Source organism: Zootoca vivipara, chromosome 4 (assembly GCF_965207765.1).
Source record: "Zootoca vivipara chromosome 4, rZooViv2.hap1.1, whole genome shotgun sequence".
NCBI classification, from domain to species: domain Eukaryota; kingdom Metazoa; phylum Chordata; class Lepidosauria; order Squamata; family Lacertidae; genus Zootoca; species Zootoca vivipara.
In genome coordinates, this window is record NC_142587.1 from 30,813,193 (window position 1) to 30,829,434 (window position 16,242).

Below are 16,242 nucleotides of genomic sequence, written 5' to 3' on the forward strand. Positions count from 1 at the left end.
TTTTGACTCATTTTCCCCTTGGTCCTCCTTCTAACCAAGTTACACATCAACAATATTTGTCATCAGTTGTTTCCACTCTATCAAATCTTTTAGAACAGGAAGAGCGTTAATTGCTTTCTTCTTTTCAGTATTATCTAGACTAATGAATGGATTTTGCCCACTTACAGTTTAACTTCATATTACAGTTAATGTAGTTGAGCCGTTGGCAAATAAAAGAATCTGAGTTGAATTATTCTGATCTAATAAATAAGATGGAATTAAATTGCAGCTGTAGCTTCAAAAATTAGATTATTTCAAGTTACAATAATATGAAAAGCACAAGTATAATAAAGCAAATTATTTACAGTTATTAATACTAGTATTACAATGTATAGCCTGCCTTTCAACCTGAAGGTTTCCAATGTGGTCCGTTACAAAATATAAAATATATAAATCACCACAAAAAAGCCACAGAATATAAACCAGATATCATAAACCAGAAACACTGAAATAACAAGAAGCAGAAATTACAAACAGTCTGGTAGCTAGACCAGTACCTTTTCTACTCATGAGCCTGACCTAGTATTTTCTGTATCACTAAACAATTGGACACTGCTTAATTTTAGTTGTATATAATAAGAGTTGAAGAAGCCTCTGATTGAGATCCAGAGCAATCATTTATATTCCCATGCAGAATGAGCACAGGGCGGGCAATGTAACATTTTTTCACTAGCACAGTTTACCCGCCAAGGCAGCAAGCTGTAATTCAACTTCAGGGGCAGCTTGCGTTATTGGCTCTGGGAACTGTCATAGCAAAAACATCAAAGAGATCTATGGATTGGGTCCTTTCCAAGTTAGCTGCACTTAGATTCCACTGAAATCAATGGGAAAAGTCAGGTCATGACTAACGTGATTTCCCATTGATTTCAACATACCTAATCTAGGCAAATGATTGTGTTCTCAATGTACCTAATCTGGGCAAACCATCATGTTGAAGAAGTGAACAATGAATATTTTTTCTCAAGTACAACTTAAAGGTAGCTGTTGAAGAATGTAGGTAATGCAACTCTGATGTTGCATCTGGGTTTCACACAAAATATACCAAATGGACTCTTTTGATATGCTGGTTATACTTACATTCGGCTAGCTTCAATATTTTCAGAGTGAGGTTCTCCTGGTGATCTGTAAAGGTTTAAATAAAAATGTGAGTGTTTCATATGCAACTAAGAGGAAAAGTGATACGACTACTAGCATATTATGTGATTCATTAATACCAATAACATATTCTCTTAGAAGCCAGTCCTACTGATTTCAAATGAAAGTTACCTATAGGTTAAGGCTGCTTGCAACCATACAAGCACAGATATAAGCTGCTCATCATACACTCACAGCTGTCTACTTTTGCAATTATCAACTTTTACATATTGTACACCTTTTTTACATAGTACTTTCTATTCTCTCATGAAATGCTTCATAAAAACCACTATTTACAATACTTCCACATTTTTAGGTGTCCCAATAATTTGTCATTTTCTTATTATCATAATTTTGCCAGTACCAGGTCAGCTGAGCTATATTAATCCTTGTGCTATATTAAAAAGTGGCCTTGGTATGTTTCTAGATTCCAACAAGCCTATGTTTCTAAGATTTCCAGAAGCTCAGCTAACAGTGTTTTATTATTAGTAAGTATAAAGCAGCTTTTTATGTTGTTCTGTGCTAGTTAAAACTTTATTCTACAACAGTGCTGGTTTTCTACAAGGACACAGCCTTTTCTGTGATGACCCTGCATTTGTAGAATACCCTCCCCAGGGAAATATTTTGACCTCTTCTTTATTCTAGCCAGCATTTGAAAAAAAATTATGGAATGTTTTTAAAGAATTGTTTTATCTGCTATCTTTTAAATGTCATTTTATTGGTTTTTTTTAAAAAATATTATGGAATTTCAGTGTATCAATGTTGTTACATGATGCTGAAAACTGCCTTGTAGAGAACAGATTCTCTGAAAGGTAAGTTAACAGCCATTAAATAAATAGTGTATATATTTGTTTATTTGAACAATTTTTTTTTAACATTAAATATAACATGCTTAAGAAGTTTAGAAAACATAAAAGTTATCATTATTTAGCTCACCCCTGCCAAAACCAAAAGGTTTGCTTTTGTTTAATAAATTTCGTTACAAGTGCTTAGTTTTCAGCCCCGAATAGCACTGCAGAAAGCATGATCGCAACACACCCACCCACTAATCTGAACACTGCAGCATGAGCTAGCAATTTCATATGGTGGCTCAATTCCAATGCCACTCAAAGCAACTTCTCCATTCTGCAAGAAGTTGCCTCCACTGTAACTCCTAGGATAGAAAAAGCAAAGGCACGCAAGTCTGCTGCACTAGGCAAGTTCACCAAGTTTCTGGAACAAAGTAATTGTTTTAGCTAAATTGAGCACCCATTGTCAGCAAGATACCATTAAGATCTCTCCCCAAATCTGTGCATTCTTTCATTTTCTTCTAAGGTCGGACTGTGGTGGACTGCTTCTGGCAATTACTGAACCAGAGACAGTCTTCCCTATATAACAACTCGGGGGGGGGGGGGCGGCGGCATTTTATGGAATATTAACACTGATATTCAGAGCAATATAAAGTAAGGATAGTCACTTCAAAGTATTTGCCTCGATGGTGTCCTCCTAAAGACTACTTGCTAATTAAGCTGTTATGGAAGTAAAAGTTCATGACATTTACCTTTTACAAGCTGTGGCCATTCGGTGACATTGGGGTGATCACAATTTTGTGTTGTTGATTATAAAAACAGGTTGTCGCTGGTCCTCTTGTGCTGGGCCAAGCATAGGCTTAATAGTGCTAAATGAATAAAGTTCTGCTTAGTTAAACATCCTCAAGTTCATGTTTCAAACTAGGCATTTAAACAAACAATTGTGATCATTAGCCAACAAACGCTCTGTGTTGCAAGAAATCTTAACACAAATATATATAATCATTCTGCAGTCAAAACTAAGTTCCAGCCTTTACAAATCAACTTTTGAATTTGTCTAGATTCAATGGAATACATTTCCCAGAGTTCAGTCATAGTTGGGCGGTTCATTAAAGTTAGGCTATTGAAACGAAATCCATGAAAGACAGAAATGATGATGGCCAGAAAACCTTGTGGAATGGAGAATATATTTTTACTTCCACTATGGGTAGTGTTTAGCCATGCACTTTCACTCAGGCTTACAGTCATTCCTAGAGCTATGCATTGCAACTGTGCCTAGGAGAGCTTTCTACCAATTCCACTACCCTGCATTATTTTAGAAAGCACCATCCTTAACGATGGCTCAAAATATTAAGCTGGTTTAAGGTTAATTCCAAAAACTGCTTTCTGATGTAGGTCATAAGAAAACATGTTACAATAAAGATCTAGAGATTAAATTTGTTCCCTATTGACCTCCAGGATCAATTCAAGGTGTGGTTCATGATAGAAAAAGATCTACAATAGGCTATACCCCAATATACCCAGAGGCCATCTCCAGTCTTGTGCATTACTATGAAATTTTAAGAGTGTCCTCTTTCATTATTCATGTGTCAACTTAGGAATGTAAGGAATACAGAGGTGGCTAACCTGCAATTACAGGTTACAGGTTTGCCCTTGAGACTCACTAAGACAAATCCATACATTTCCTAGAAGCGCATATTATCTTTTATATAGGTTGGCCTTTGATGGCCCAGGTTAGAATGGCCAGAAGGTCTATTTTAATATTGGTAAAGGCTGTATTTCTGGCATCACCCACTTCAGCCTATGAGACAAGGCCACTATACAACACATTTCTATGTAAAATATGATACTGACACCAGTCACAATTTTATTACAATTAATTAGTAATTCCACCACAAGGTACTTCACCACTAGATTCAGCTTTAGTGGCCATTAAAACTTCAAAGAAGAAAATACAGCCTATTACAACCATGGCTCTTTATATACAAGGGAGATGCAAGAACCTCTCACCCCTTCTCAGACCTGTTTTTGCAGAAATCACGAGGCAGCTAGTGGGTAGAATGCTGACCCACTCCTTTCTAATTACAGCAAGAACAGCTGTATGGACCCTGCCCCACCATGACATGGGGTGATTAATGAGTAACTGCCTATTTTTTAGAATGGACTTTTGAATCCCAGTAGTCCTCTCACAGGAAACACCTATCACACCAATGTCCTAGTCTCTCAGGACCACTTCAGACATCACATACGTCAAGCATCTCCAATACTTTGGCCACCTCATGAGAAGAGAAGACTCCCTGGAAAAGACCCTGATGTTGGGAAAGATTGAGGGCACTAGGAGAAGGGGACGACAGAGGACGAGATGGTTGGACAGTGTTCTCGAAGCTAGGAACATGAGTTTGACCAAACTGTGGGAGGCAGTGGAACACAGGAGTGCCTGGCGTGCTCTGGTCCATGGGGTCACAAAGAGTCGGACACGACTAAACGACAACATCAAGCATCTTAGATGTATGCCTTAAAAAATGTGAAGTATGAGTGCAACGAACATGTGCTTGCAAATGTATGTATCAAGAGACCTGAGACTGGCTGAACCTTCCTGCTGAGTGTTTACTTGGTGGAAACGTGGGGTTTGATTCCATGAGATTTGCGGTGGCCCTTGGACGGCTTCAGTTGACCTTGACAAGGTTTAATAGCCACTGTTCTAAAAATTTCCCACAATGCAAACTAATAAAAAACACAGGATGAAAATAATGCAGTTTACAATGGTTGGACTCTTTCTTTTCAGCAACCCATTTGTAGTGGACATTTCCATTTCAAAATTTTACCTGTCAACTGTCTCCTGTGATCTGGCTTCTCTGGTATAAGATGTAAGGCTGATCTTCTACTCTGTCATGTCGCTGTCAGCCAGTGATTATTCAGCAACACTCGTACCCACAGCACCCCGAGGCCACCCACTGGCTTTTTGCTCTCCAGCTGAAGACTTCCATTGCTGAAACGGAACCAATTAATGTCTTACCTAATTCTATAATCTGATCTTATCTGTTCTTACGTACAAAATTTTAAACCCTTAACCTGGGGCGGGGGGGGGGGGGCACTAAATTTTCTCAACTCACTCTTTCCAGATCTGAGGAAAGTAAGAATGACTATAAAGCATTTGGCAAATAAGAATATTCTGAAGTATGAGTGATATCTGAATGTGGTGTCCCGCTTGCACAACAGACATCTTCTTGTGTAAACCGGACTTAAGACTCCCTTTCTTTTCCCCTGCAGTCCCCAATTTGCTTCGCTTTATCGGGATGGAGGGGAAGGAACGGGGATGAGAGGAATAGGAAATTCTGTTGCATCTATTGGTGTACCACTGGATCTCTCCCTATATACATTTTTTTTTGCAGAAATCTGAAGCACTGTCTGCACCCAGGTTTAGGATAGCCGTGCACATCAGAACCCCGTTTACAGAGCAGAGCAAATGGATAGAAAGCAGTATTTCCCTAGCTAGCAAGACCAGTGGTCAGGGATGATGGGAACTGTAGTCCGAAAACAGCTTGAGAACTAAGTTTGGGAGACACTGTCTTAGAAGTAGTTTAAAATTGAGGATAGACAAAACACTTAAAATTTCCATCCAGTTCCCAGCTTGGGGTAGGCTGGCAATGTCCTGTGGCTGAAACCCTAGAAAGCTGCTGCCAGTCAGTGAAGACAGTACTAAGCTAGATGGGCCAAGGGTGTGACTCAGTATAAGGCAGCTTCCTATGCTCCTAATTGATAAAGCAATACTGTCCCTGTTATGGAGGACATTTTGCCATAGGGTACTTTTGGCTGTAGTCCCAAAACAACTGGAGACCCAAGTTCGGGAAACCCTGTACTAGTGTTTGGCTGAGCTGACCTAGTCCCAGAACATATTTATTCTTTGCCTATAGTATCCTAGAATAGAAACACTTCTGTTTATTTCTTCATAGCTTTTACCAATTTGCAATCCCTGTAAGTGACTGCTCTCTATGTATAAGATGTGATGCCTTTGGTGCGCAATGAAATATACTAATGAAACTTAAAACTGCCAGAATCCCTTGGCCAAAAACCAAATTTCATCATCTCTTATTTTATTCTACAGATAAACACATTTTCCAAGAGGTGAATTTATGCTTGAGAACATGGTGCTCACATGAGCCTTGTGCCCTATATTCTATCATCTGGATAGAGCTGGCCCCATTGTTATACGAGTTTTAGCTCTCCAATTACATAACACAAGAAGTCAACTAGGGACCTAAAATAAGAGGCATGCAACACACGCCTCCAAATCCTCAAGCTGAGTGTGCAGAATGAAATTGTGCAAGGAATGAATGCATGGTCAATAGTGATCAACATTGCCCATCTTATTAAAGTTGGGAGCAACTTTCTGGACAGCAAAGCAGGTGGGCTGACCCAGAGATGCTGTGAGTGCATGTGCAGCTGAGCAGTCACTGGCTGCCACCCGAGGTTCCAATCTCAGAAATCATCCAAGAACTGACAGATTATGCATGTGAAAGCAGCACAACAGACAAGAACAGTTTAAAAGTAAATTCAGCTAGAAGTCAGCTTTCATAATCAGCGTCATTCCAACATAATTTTACTTTCACATAATAGCCGATATTGGGTGCAAAATACAATTTTCAGTTAAGACCACCAGTAATTTACTGTCTGCAAACAGCCTCTGCTTGCAAAGGCTGCCTATTCATTTCGGTTGGGAGTGGGCTGGAAGGGGCACCTACAAACAGGTTTTCAACACACAGAATGCATTTAAGTGTCTGGACTGGGCAACCCTGTAAAGGAGATATAACTGTCTTGCTCTCTACTTAGGTGTCTTATCTTATTTCTCTTGTTCACAAACCAGTGCACAAAGGACATAATTTGGTAAGACTTCACAATTCCTACTATACCAAATTAAAAGCTGCTGTTGTACTGGAGATTTTAAAACCCCACCAACAGCAAGCTGCATGTCTAAATTTCAGCATGTATTTCATCATGCAACAATAAAATCAGACTGCAGTTAAAACTAGCTTGCTTTGTGGTTTTTCTGTGCTCCTTCGCCACCTGAAACCAGACTAAAACTGGTTACTTAATATAAGATGTTAAAATAAAGTGAATTAGGACTGTTTCCAGGAATGTGGTAGCAACATGAGATTTTTGACATTTAGCCAATTGACAAAAAGGTGATACTGGAAAAGAATAATACCAGATGAGCTGTCAAAAGTGTTCAGATTTACAATAGGTATGCCATTCATTATGCATACCAAAAGTTCATTCAGCAGTTAAGGAAAGACAAAAGCTGATCCAATTTATATTCTGTCCACAAGCAACTAGCATACAGTAGTCAAGTCATTCTGAGTTTGTGGAGCAACTTGGAGGCTACATCATTCATATGGTTGACCTGCTAATTAATGGAAACTGCAATTTTTCAAAATACCATTGCACATGATATGGCAATCAAGTACTCAAGTATTCAGCACTTCATAATACTTTCATAAATATTGTTTTCTTTCATAAATTTGTTCTCCGTAAGGCAGTTTTATTAAGAGAAATTATTTCTGGTGATAAAAACACAACATCTAAGATAGAACTATTCTACATACCATGTTCTTCCAGGACTTCAGCAGGTTGCTCTTGCACGTTGCCAAACGGCCTTCAACTGGCTGCGGACCTACGATACAATATCTTACTTCAGTTTTTTTAATCAGTTATATAAAGATTAAGATCTCTAATGCATAAAATTTACATGATGCTCTTTTAGAAGAGTGCTGTACTATTTACTGCACTCAGAATGAATAAAAAAGATTGTAAAAAACCCGACATCTAAAAAAATGAATTGGATTTTTACTCTTGTAAATGGTTTTTAAGTACTGAAAGTTTCTTATTTTCTAAAAAAACCCCAGCCTGCTTAAAATTAAATGTAGATCCAAGAATGTTATGCCGGTGTTTATAATTTCTTAAAACCAGAAAAAATGGTCACATGTCATGAACACTGGCCTGGTTCACATGCCACATTAAACCATAGACAAAATGACCTGGTTTCCTGTGAAGAACCAGCATGCTTCTGCTCATGGTTTGTTTGGACAGAAACAAACCATGAACTTAATTTGGATGATACAACAAGTCAGACCATGCTTTGTTTCCTGACAGTAGCAGGAGTGGGAGAGAAGCAAACTGCCTGCAATTTCAGCAGCTTGTACCAGCATGCTGCTTGTTCACATTAAACCATAGCTTAAAGTAACTACAACGAAGGGTTATAGCTCAGTGGTTGCAGAGCATATGCGAGAGATACCTCTCTGAAACCTTGCAGAGTGACTGCCAGGAGACTATACTGAGTCCAGATGGACCAATGATCTGACTCCAATTCATAAAAGGTAAAGGGACCCCTGACCATTAGGTCCAGTCGCGGATGGCTCTGGGTTTGTGGCGCTCATCTCGCTTTATTGGCCAAGCAAGCTGGCGTACAGCTTCTGGGTCATGTGGCCAGCATGACTAAACCGCTTCTGGCGAACCAGAACAGCACACGGAAACGCCGTTCAGCTTCCCGCCTATTTATCTACTTGCACTTTTTGACGTGCTTTCAAACTGCTAGGTTGGCAGGAGCAGGGACCGAGCAATGGGAGTTCACCCCGTCACAGGGATTCGAACCGCCGACCTTCTGATCGGCAAGCCCTAGGCTCTGTGGTTTAACCCACAGCGCCACCCGCGTCCCTTATTCTAATTCATAGCCAAGTTCTTTTGTATGAAATAAAGGTGAACAATGTTTTATAAAAACTTGTCTGATTTTGAGGTTACGTTTTCTTTTTGATTATGTTTGTTATGCAAATGACAAATGAGCCCTTGTTAAAAGAGAGAGAAAATACTATCTCCTTCCTCACTAGATCATCATCAAGTATACCTAACAGAGTGAACTTGCATTTTCCTATTTTTAAAGCTCTCTATCTGAGCACTGTGATTTTGCTCAGATCTCATTATGAACCTTTATAAACAAGTACACAATACCAGCTAGGGTATCTCTGTGGCTTACCTGGAGGGGGGGGCAGGGAGGCTGGAGCTGTACAGATGCATGAGCAGGAATGCTGGATTGGTTCTGCTGGTGCATCTGTGCAGCCCCAGGCTCACCAATGCCTTGCTCAGTCCAGCCTAGATGTTAGGAGTGGGGCTCCGCCACACCACACTAGTCACTGCTGGAAGTACATTTCCTTTTAGAAAAATAAATTGCTCTGCCCTAACCAACCCCAGCTTCTGGGAAGTTTGGAGGGCTTAGCTTTTTAAACAAAGGCCACATTCTCAAGTTACACTAAACTAAGGCTCGCCACAATATGCACGAATCGGAATAACCACGTGCATGTTTCAAATCACGTGGTTCTCCCACGCTCCCCTGTGTAACCAGAACAACAACTTCAGAGGCATTTACTTTCAGTTTCTATTAAACGCTACTTGTCATTCTGTTTAACCCAGGGTTGTGGTTTAACACCAACTATGGTCAGTTTCAAAGTAAGCCAATTTCAAACCATCGGTTATTAAGTCAGCTTATATAGAAAATGACCACAGTTAGTGATAAAATATGATCCCAGGTTCAGACAAAATGACAAGCACAGCTTAAGGGAAAATGAAGGTAAAAGCTTCTCCTTCCAGATGCATGAGAGGACAGGACATGAGCATCTAAGGATTGGTTGGGCTTGCTTTAGTTTTGCATTTCGTGGTTTAGCCTGATGTGCAAATGTGGCCAAAGACATATGGGCCAAAATGTCCATATTTATTGAGAAAATGTGTATCCAAGGCTTCATCAAAAGACCCCAGGGAAGATTACAATTCTAAAGAGAGTACGCTGCTTTATGTTTCTGGTGTTCACAAGGCAATAGAGTTAGGCAATACTAGAGAAGGAGTGGAAGTAAAACAGAAAGAAGCAACCTGGATACAAAGTTTAACCTTTCATATAGTGCTCTATTCATTTACAGCAAATACGACTAAGCAACTACATTAGCCAATTGGTATACAGCACGGTTTAGGAAAAATATTGTCAATGAGGGATTAGATTTAACTCTTCAATGATCCCACTGCACCCCTGAAGTATTATACCTGAAAGCTACCTGGAAGAATAAGTTGCAGTTTTACAAACTTTAGAAATAAAGCATAAGAGTAATAAAATTCAGACAGGAGGAAAGCCAGCAAGTTGATTAATCAGGAATAAAAAAACCCTTAAACACCTGGGCAAATAGGCATGTTTTGACTAGTTATTGGCACCAACCACATGTCTAAGGGAAGGACATCCCACAAACTACCATGTCCACTGCACAGGAGATTTCTCCTGGTGGTAAGCAGAAGAGAAGGGAGAGTAATAGGGGAACTGTTCAGTTTAGAATTAAATTGATTACAGTGGTACCTCGGTTTGCGAACGCAATCCGTTCCGCGGAGGCGTTCGCTTGCTGAACGGATTGCGTTCGCTCGCCGAGGCATTAGCTTGCCGAAGGCATGCTTCTGCGCATGCGTGAAGCACTGATAGAGTGCTTCAGCGCACGCACGCGCTGCGCAGATCGCATCTGCGCATCCGACGCCGCGGAACCCAGATGTAAACACTTTCGGGTCTGCGGCATTCGTAAACGGATGTTTTTGTAAATGGAGGTAGGTGTAAACCGAGGTTCCACTGTATAGACATCTGAGGACAGGCCAGAGAGATTTTGGATCTGGTCCGCTTTCACAAACTAACAACACATCCTTGTAGAATTCTATCCATGACATTTTATCTATACAATCAGAACAAATTTCAGGAACCAAAAAGTCGTATTTAAAAATACGACTTTTGAGTGGCTGGCCCCCAAAATGGCAACTACACATACCGTTTTGGCAAGTGTACCCCTGGTTTAAGGAGCCATTTGGCTTATATATCCGAGTTTCCAACACCGTCCACAAGCAGAGCTGAATCGGGGTCTTTATTTATTGACTGAATTTACCATATATCTCACTTTTTTCTCCAAGGAGCTCAAGTTGGTGTACATTGTTCTCTCCTTTCTTATTTAACCCCCACAATAACCCTGTGAAGCAGGTTAGGCTTTCCTATTAGCAGAACATTCATTCTAGTTGGTAACTGCCTACTAGAACACTCAAACACCAGCAAATGAAGCAGATAGCACATTTGCGGGCAAAACTGCATGAAGATACACAAAACACCAGGAAGAGACTGAAGAGCTTAATTTACAACAGAAATATTATTTGCATTATCCTGCATATTTACTCTAAACTGCTTTACGTCTAAGATAAAAGCAGATAAACTTTTCTAAATAAAAATGGCATACTGGATACCTCACCCCTGAAAATAAAGTTAAAATCCAACTATTTTTTTAAAAAAAAACAAGCAGAGAAAACAATTAAACCCTATGTCACACAAACTTATTAAGGAAACACAGGAGTTCAGAATTGTCTAACATTTTGTACCAATCTCATTTTTTCTATAAATAAAACAAAACCATGTGTTTACATTTCTGCTGCTTCCAATAACAGCCTAGTTCACACATAATGCTACACCATTGTTTGTTTATTCTAACTAAGGTTTTGTTTTATTATGTGAAACCAGCCCATGCCTATGGCTTGTTTTAACTATGGTTTGTCATCCTCTCAAAGCCCAACAGATTTGCTTAACCATGATTTGTTTGGCTACCTTAACTAGCTGCTTGCCAAGCAACAAAGGCACGTGGCAAGAACAGCTGGAAAACAAACCAAGTTATGGAGAAAGAAGCCATGGCTTGTTCACTCATCTGCTAGAAAATTTGTTGCTTGTTGAGCAAACCGTGGTTTGATGTTATGTGAGATCACAGCCCCAGTCAGGAAAGTTTAACAGAGTTTGACTGTGATAAGCCCTTTTCAGGTGTTTTGATTGCTTAATACAGTATGTAAATCACACACACAAGAAGGGGGTGTATATATCATTTGTACACAGTTTGGGACCCTACATGTGTGAGAGCAGGATGATCCAAAGCAGCAGGTATCCTCTATTCACAGAAGCTCCGCACTCCAGATCACTGATCATCTCATGCTCATGTACGGCTCTATCTCGTATATCAAGAGTCGGGAACATTTAGCCCTCAAGTTGTTGCTTAACGTAAGCTCCCATCAAGGCAGGGATGATGAGCCAACAATAAAAAGGAGGGGAGAGATATGATGGGAATGGAGAAAAGCCTTACAGCAAAGGCATCTGAAAAGACGTTTAGGGCTCTTTCACAGCAAAGGAACTAGTTGCACTAGATATTTTTTCTAACATGTGGATCAGACTGTAGAACCATTTCCTTTATAGTTGCTGTGCTTAGAATAACACCCACAAATATAATATATATTGCCTTAAGTATTTTGAAATGTGAATATTACATCCCCAATCCACCTCTAGTTGGCTTGTGTCGCATGTAGTAGCGACCCCTGAATCAGAATACATATCCCATGCATTTTATACTTTCAACAAGTACTTGGATTCACTTATGCACACATATCTCCTTTGCTGGAGAAAACTGCTCTCACTTTAGCAAGTGTTCTCTGCTTTAACACTTAGGTATTACTATTTTGAAGTCTGCCAGAATCAGGGCAATACATACAAGATGAAAACTGGTCACCAAATGGACTATGGACCAGGCTTATTTTTAACTCCCTCCTACTTCAGAACCCCTCCTGATCATACAGTTAATCCTTTTTGCTGCAATGGAGGGGTCATCCAAGCTAAATTACAACATCCAATGATGGTAGTGGAGATTCTATCTTTAGTGAAGAATACTAGGGACGGGACGGATGCAAGCCACACGTTCCCTCCCAGAGCTATTCAACAAAGAGTGCACATTCATTACCCTCAACCTCCCAAGAATATCCCATTAGTTGAGATTTGCGTGCCTACACTGAGACAGCTGAAGGAAAAGAAGTGGCATAGATCTGGCTGAAAGAGTTTCCGTCCCTTAATCAAAAACCCTGGACTATCTTTAGGCGTTGCAGTCATCAGATTCAGCAAACACTGCCACTAAAATCCACACCTGTGACACATTCATGGTATAAAAACTGTGAACAGAAAATTTCTTTAGCTTTAAGTTAACTATAACATCTTACATACATTATTAGCACCAGCTTGGTGTACTTTTTCTACTTCCTTCAGTCGAATAAATATCTAGTATGGGTTTATTTCCCTGTCAGACTTGTTTGTCAACCTAACTTGTAGAATTTTACTTAAGTGAATTTGGACTTTTAAAAAACTAGCACAGGGGCATGCAACTGGATCAGACAGCTGGATGCATACATATCCAGCCCTTCATGAGCCACTTTGACAAGTGGGCGGGACTGCCCACCTGTCAGCCAGCTAATTGTACCTTCAATCCACAGCTGCAAAGGAGAAAATGGTGCATACTCTTGTGCTCCCAATTCTTCCTGCTTCAGACTGAATTCAAGCTGCAGCTGCAAAGGAAGAAGCAGCTCTGGCCAGAACTGCAAAGAAAGAATCTATAAGTCAGACATGGGAAAGGTGGTTCACCAAAAATAGCTTGGTGGGCCAACATTTTGAGGCTCAGTGGGCCTATCAGATCCATTGACTGGAGGCTCCCAAGGACTCATCTAGCACACAGCAGCAAAGTGGTGCTGGAGTTAATCTGAGGTTGATTTTGCGATGCTTGAACATGCTCTAAAATTGTGTTCACATTTTCCACATGTTTAGAAGAGATGTATTTTAAAAGTCAGTCATCCTCTTACTTCTGATCGTCGTTTCTACAGAACACGGAAAACTAGTCCCTTTACTGACCATATATACTGCCTTGCATAGAGGTTACCTGAGCTAAGGTCCAGCTTTCTAACTGGGAAATTTTCAGAAGTAACAGAACTGCCACTGCAGAAGCCCAAATTTGAATCCAAACAAATCTGCCCAGAGTTTGCAATTTCTTTAAAAAAACATAGTTAAATGTAAACATTTGTTATGGAATATTTGTTTATAATGCTACATGAGGAACAGCTACAACGTTTTACATCAATTTCAGTTTAGGCACCTGCATCAAGCCTAGGATAGTAAGTAGTGATGAAGAGGTGAAAGGACAGCATCAATTATCCGATTAAACTACGGGAGGGAATTGTGGCTTCTAGTCACCCAATTTAAAAAACGAAACAAAACCTTGTGGGGAAAGTGTGCACATTTCTGATTTCTAATTCCACTCGGAAACCATCAAGCTACACAATAGCCACCACAAAATTCAGCTCGATGGCAACTACACACAACCACAAGACCAACAGACATGCTACCCACGTGGACCAGGAGTCCCGCTCCTAACTCTCAGGGACAAATATTGCATGCAAACGTTTGGCGGAAGCCTGCTCGCAGGAGGATGAACAAAGGAAAAAGCAGGTTAGATCAGGCCAACAGCAGCAATGGAATAATAGACATCCCACCTAAATAACATCATATATTAATATATGTATATAATATAATAGCAAAGTGCACTGCTGGGGGAACAAGGCTGCGGGCTTATCAGACCTTTGGCCCCACTCGAAGAGGCAACTTTCCCGTCTTAAGGCCTTGATAAGCATGTTTTGTCTGGGGCGGGTGAGCGTGCGCAGCCAGGCCCGGCTTCCGATACGCGCGCCCGGGGGCTGCAGACATGGAGCACCCGGCACTTTTGCAATTCCCTCCCCGCCCCAAACAAACCCACTGCCTCTCCTCACACTGTTGCAGAAAAAACACACACATAAAAATAAGAAGCAGCCCTTGGAGAAGCTGTGAACGGCGCTTCCTCGTCCGCCTCTCCTCCCTCGCTTCCCGCACAAGGGCGGAAAGTGCGGCCGGGGAAGGGAAGGGTCGGCCTCCTCAAACCCACGACCCCCCTCCCACACACGGGGGGCTGCGAAGGGGAACCAAGTGCCCGGGGCGGGGAGAGGCCGCCCTTCCTTCCCCCTGATACTCACCTGGTGCTGCCACTTCCCGCCTTGGGCCCAGCAGGCGCCGCTTGCAAGCAGGCCGGGCTGCCCCTGACAGCGAGACGCCGCCGCCGCCCCTCCTCTTCCGCGTCGCCTTCTGGCCTCCGCCGCCGCCTAGCCTAGGCCGCTGTGCAGGGTGGTGGTAGCAGCCGCCGCCACCGCTGAGGGCTGTGAAGGAAGGGGAAGGCGCTAGGCCCGGCACGGCCTGGCTAGGCCTGCCTGAGAGCTGAGTGAGGGTTGGGGTGGGGAAAGGGGAAGGCCGCCTAGGCGCTCTAGGCGTGCGCGCGGCTGTCGAGATGGTTGGCGATGGCTGAGCAGGGGCCTCCGCGCTGCGCCTCCGCCTTCTCCGCCCTCTCGGGGTCACCCGGAGCCCAGCACCACCATGTTGGGAGGGTGGGAATGACGAGAGAGAGAGAGAAAGAGCGGCCGGGCAGGGGCAGGGAGAAGGAGTGGGAAAAGAAGAAGGGGGGAGGGGGAAGAAAAGACCAGAGGCACGGGTGTCAAGCGCGGCGCAGCTTCGGAGGACTGGCGGGGAGGGAGGGGGTGGCCCAGCATGCACCGCGTGCGGGGCAGCGCTGCTCGGCGCTCTCTCTCTGTGCCTCTGTTTCTCTGGCGTGCTCGGCCGCTCTGCAAGGGCCCCGGACCATAGAAAGAGGGAGGCTGGGGAGGGGAGGGGCCTTCCCCGCCAGTAGCCATGTCAGGAGAGGCATCGGCTTCGCCACCGCGTGGCCTTTTCTGTCTTGTCCTTGCCATGCCCAGGTTTCTCGTCTGCTTTTGAGCGGCAGGGCAGCTCCGTGCCCTTGGGGCGGAGGCAGGCGAGGTGGAGTGAGGGGTCTGGCAGTGGGGAGCCAGCGAAGGGAAGAAATGAAATTCTCCGGATCAATAAAATCACCCCGGACGTTCAGAAATGTTGACATTATTCACACAAGAGTGCAGATAACCGCCGCTATTTGTACTCCCTTAAAATGAAATGAAATGAAATAATAATATAAAATTGTACTCCCTCTCTCCATGGTGCAGCCATGCTCAAAGCTGCTCAAAATAACATGGAGAATGCAATAAAATAATCTCCCAAGAAGTGTGCATATATTAATCTATCACTCTCCTTCCCAAGTTTTAGACATACAGGTCAGTGAATGCGGACATTTATGTCGAGGTCCTTGTGGTGCCTGGTGCTCTTGGGGGCTTGTAGATTCCAAGGCTGGGAGACCCAACGCTGTCAACGAAAGGCTGAGCTAAGGCTGATGGCATAGTTCCCTATTTGCCCTATGGACCATCCTCCACCAGCATTCAAAATTTTCCAGGCACCGGGTACATTTTGCACCTGGCTTGTGACGAAGTGAAGATGCACTGG

At 42.3% G+C, this 16,242-nt stretch overlaps 1 protein-coding gene across 5 annotated transcripts in view; it reads right to left on the minus strand.

The window, feature by feature from the left end:
- UBE3A (ubiquitin protein ligase E3A) overlaps nucleotides 1–15,415 on the minus strand; it is a 35,735-nt gene extending 20,320 nt beyond the window's left edge. The window contains exons 1-6 of one of the 5 annotated variants that reach the window (XM_088667677.1): nucleotides 14,877–15,415; nucleotides 13,301–13,415; nucleotides 7,565–7,632; nucleotides 4,787–4,950; nucleotides 2,714–2,830; nucleotides 1,117–1,161 (exon numbers count right to left, since the gene is read on the minus strand). In XM_088667677.1, coding sequence (XP_088523803.1) covers nucleotides 1,117–1,161; nucleotides 2,714–2,733 — 65 coding nt within the window. In that variant the 5' untranslated portion in view covers nucleotides 2,734–2,830; nucleotides 4,787–4,950; nucleotides 7,565–7,632; nucleotides 13,301–13,415; nucleotides 14,877–15,415. Of the gene's footprint in view, nucleotides 1–1,116; nucleotides 1,162–2,713; nucleotides 2,831–4,786; nucleotides 4,951–7,564; nucleotides 7,633–13,300; nucleotides 13,416–14,659; nucleotides 14,732–14,876 lie in introns of those variants that run through there. The other 4 variants (XM_035114768.3, XM_035114765.3, XM_088667678.1 and 1 more) reach the window with 4 other exon arrangements.
- Between the last annotated feature and the right edge of the window lie 827 nt (nucleotides 15,416–16,242).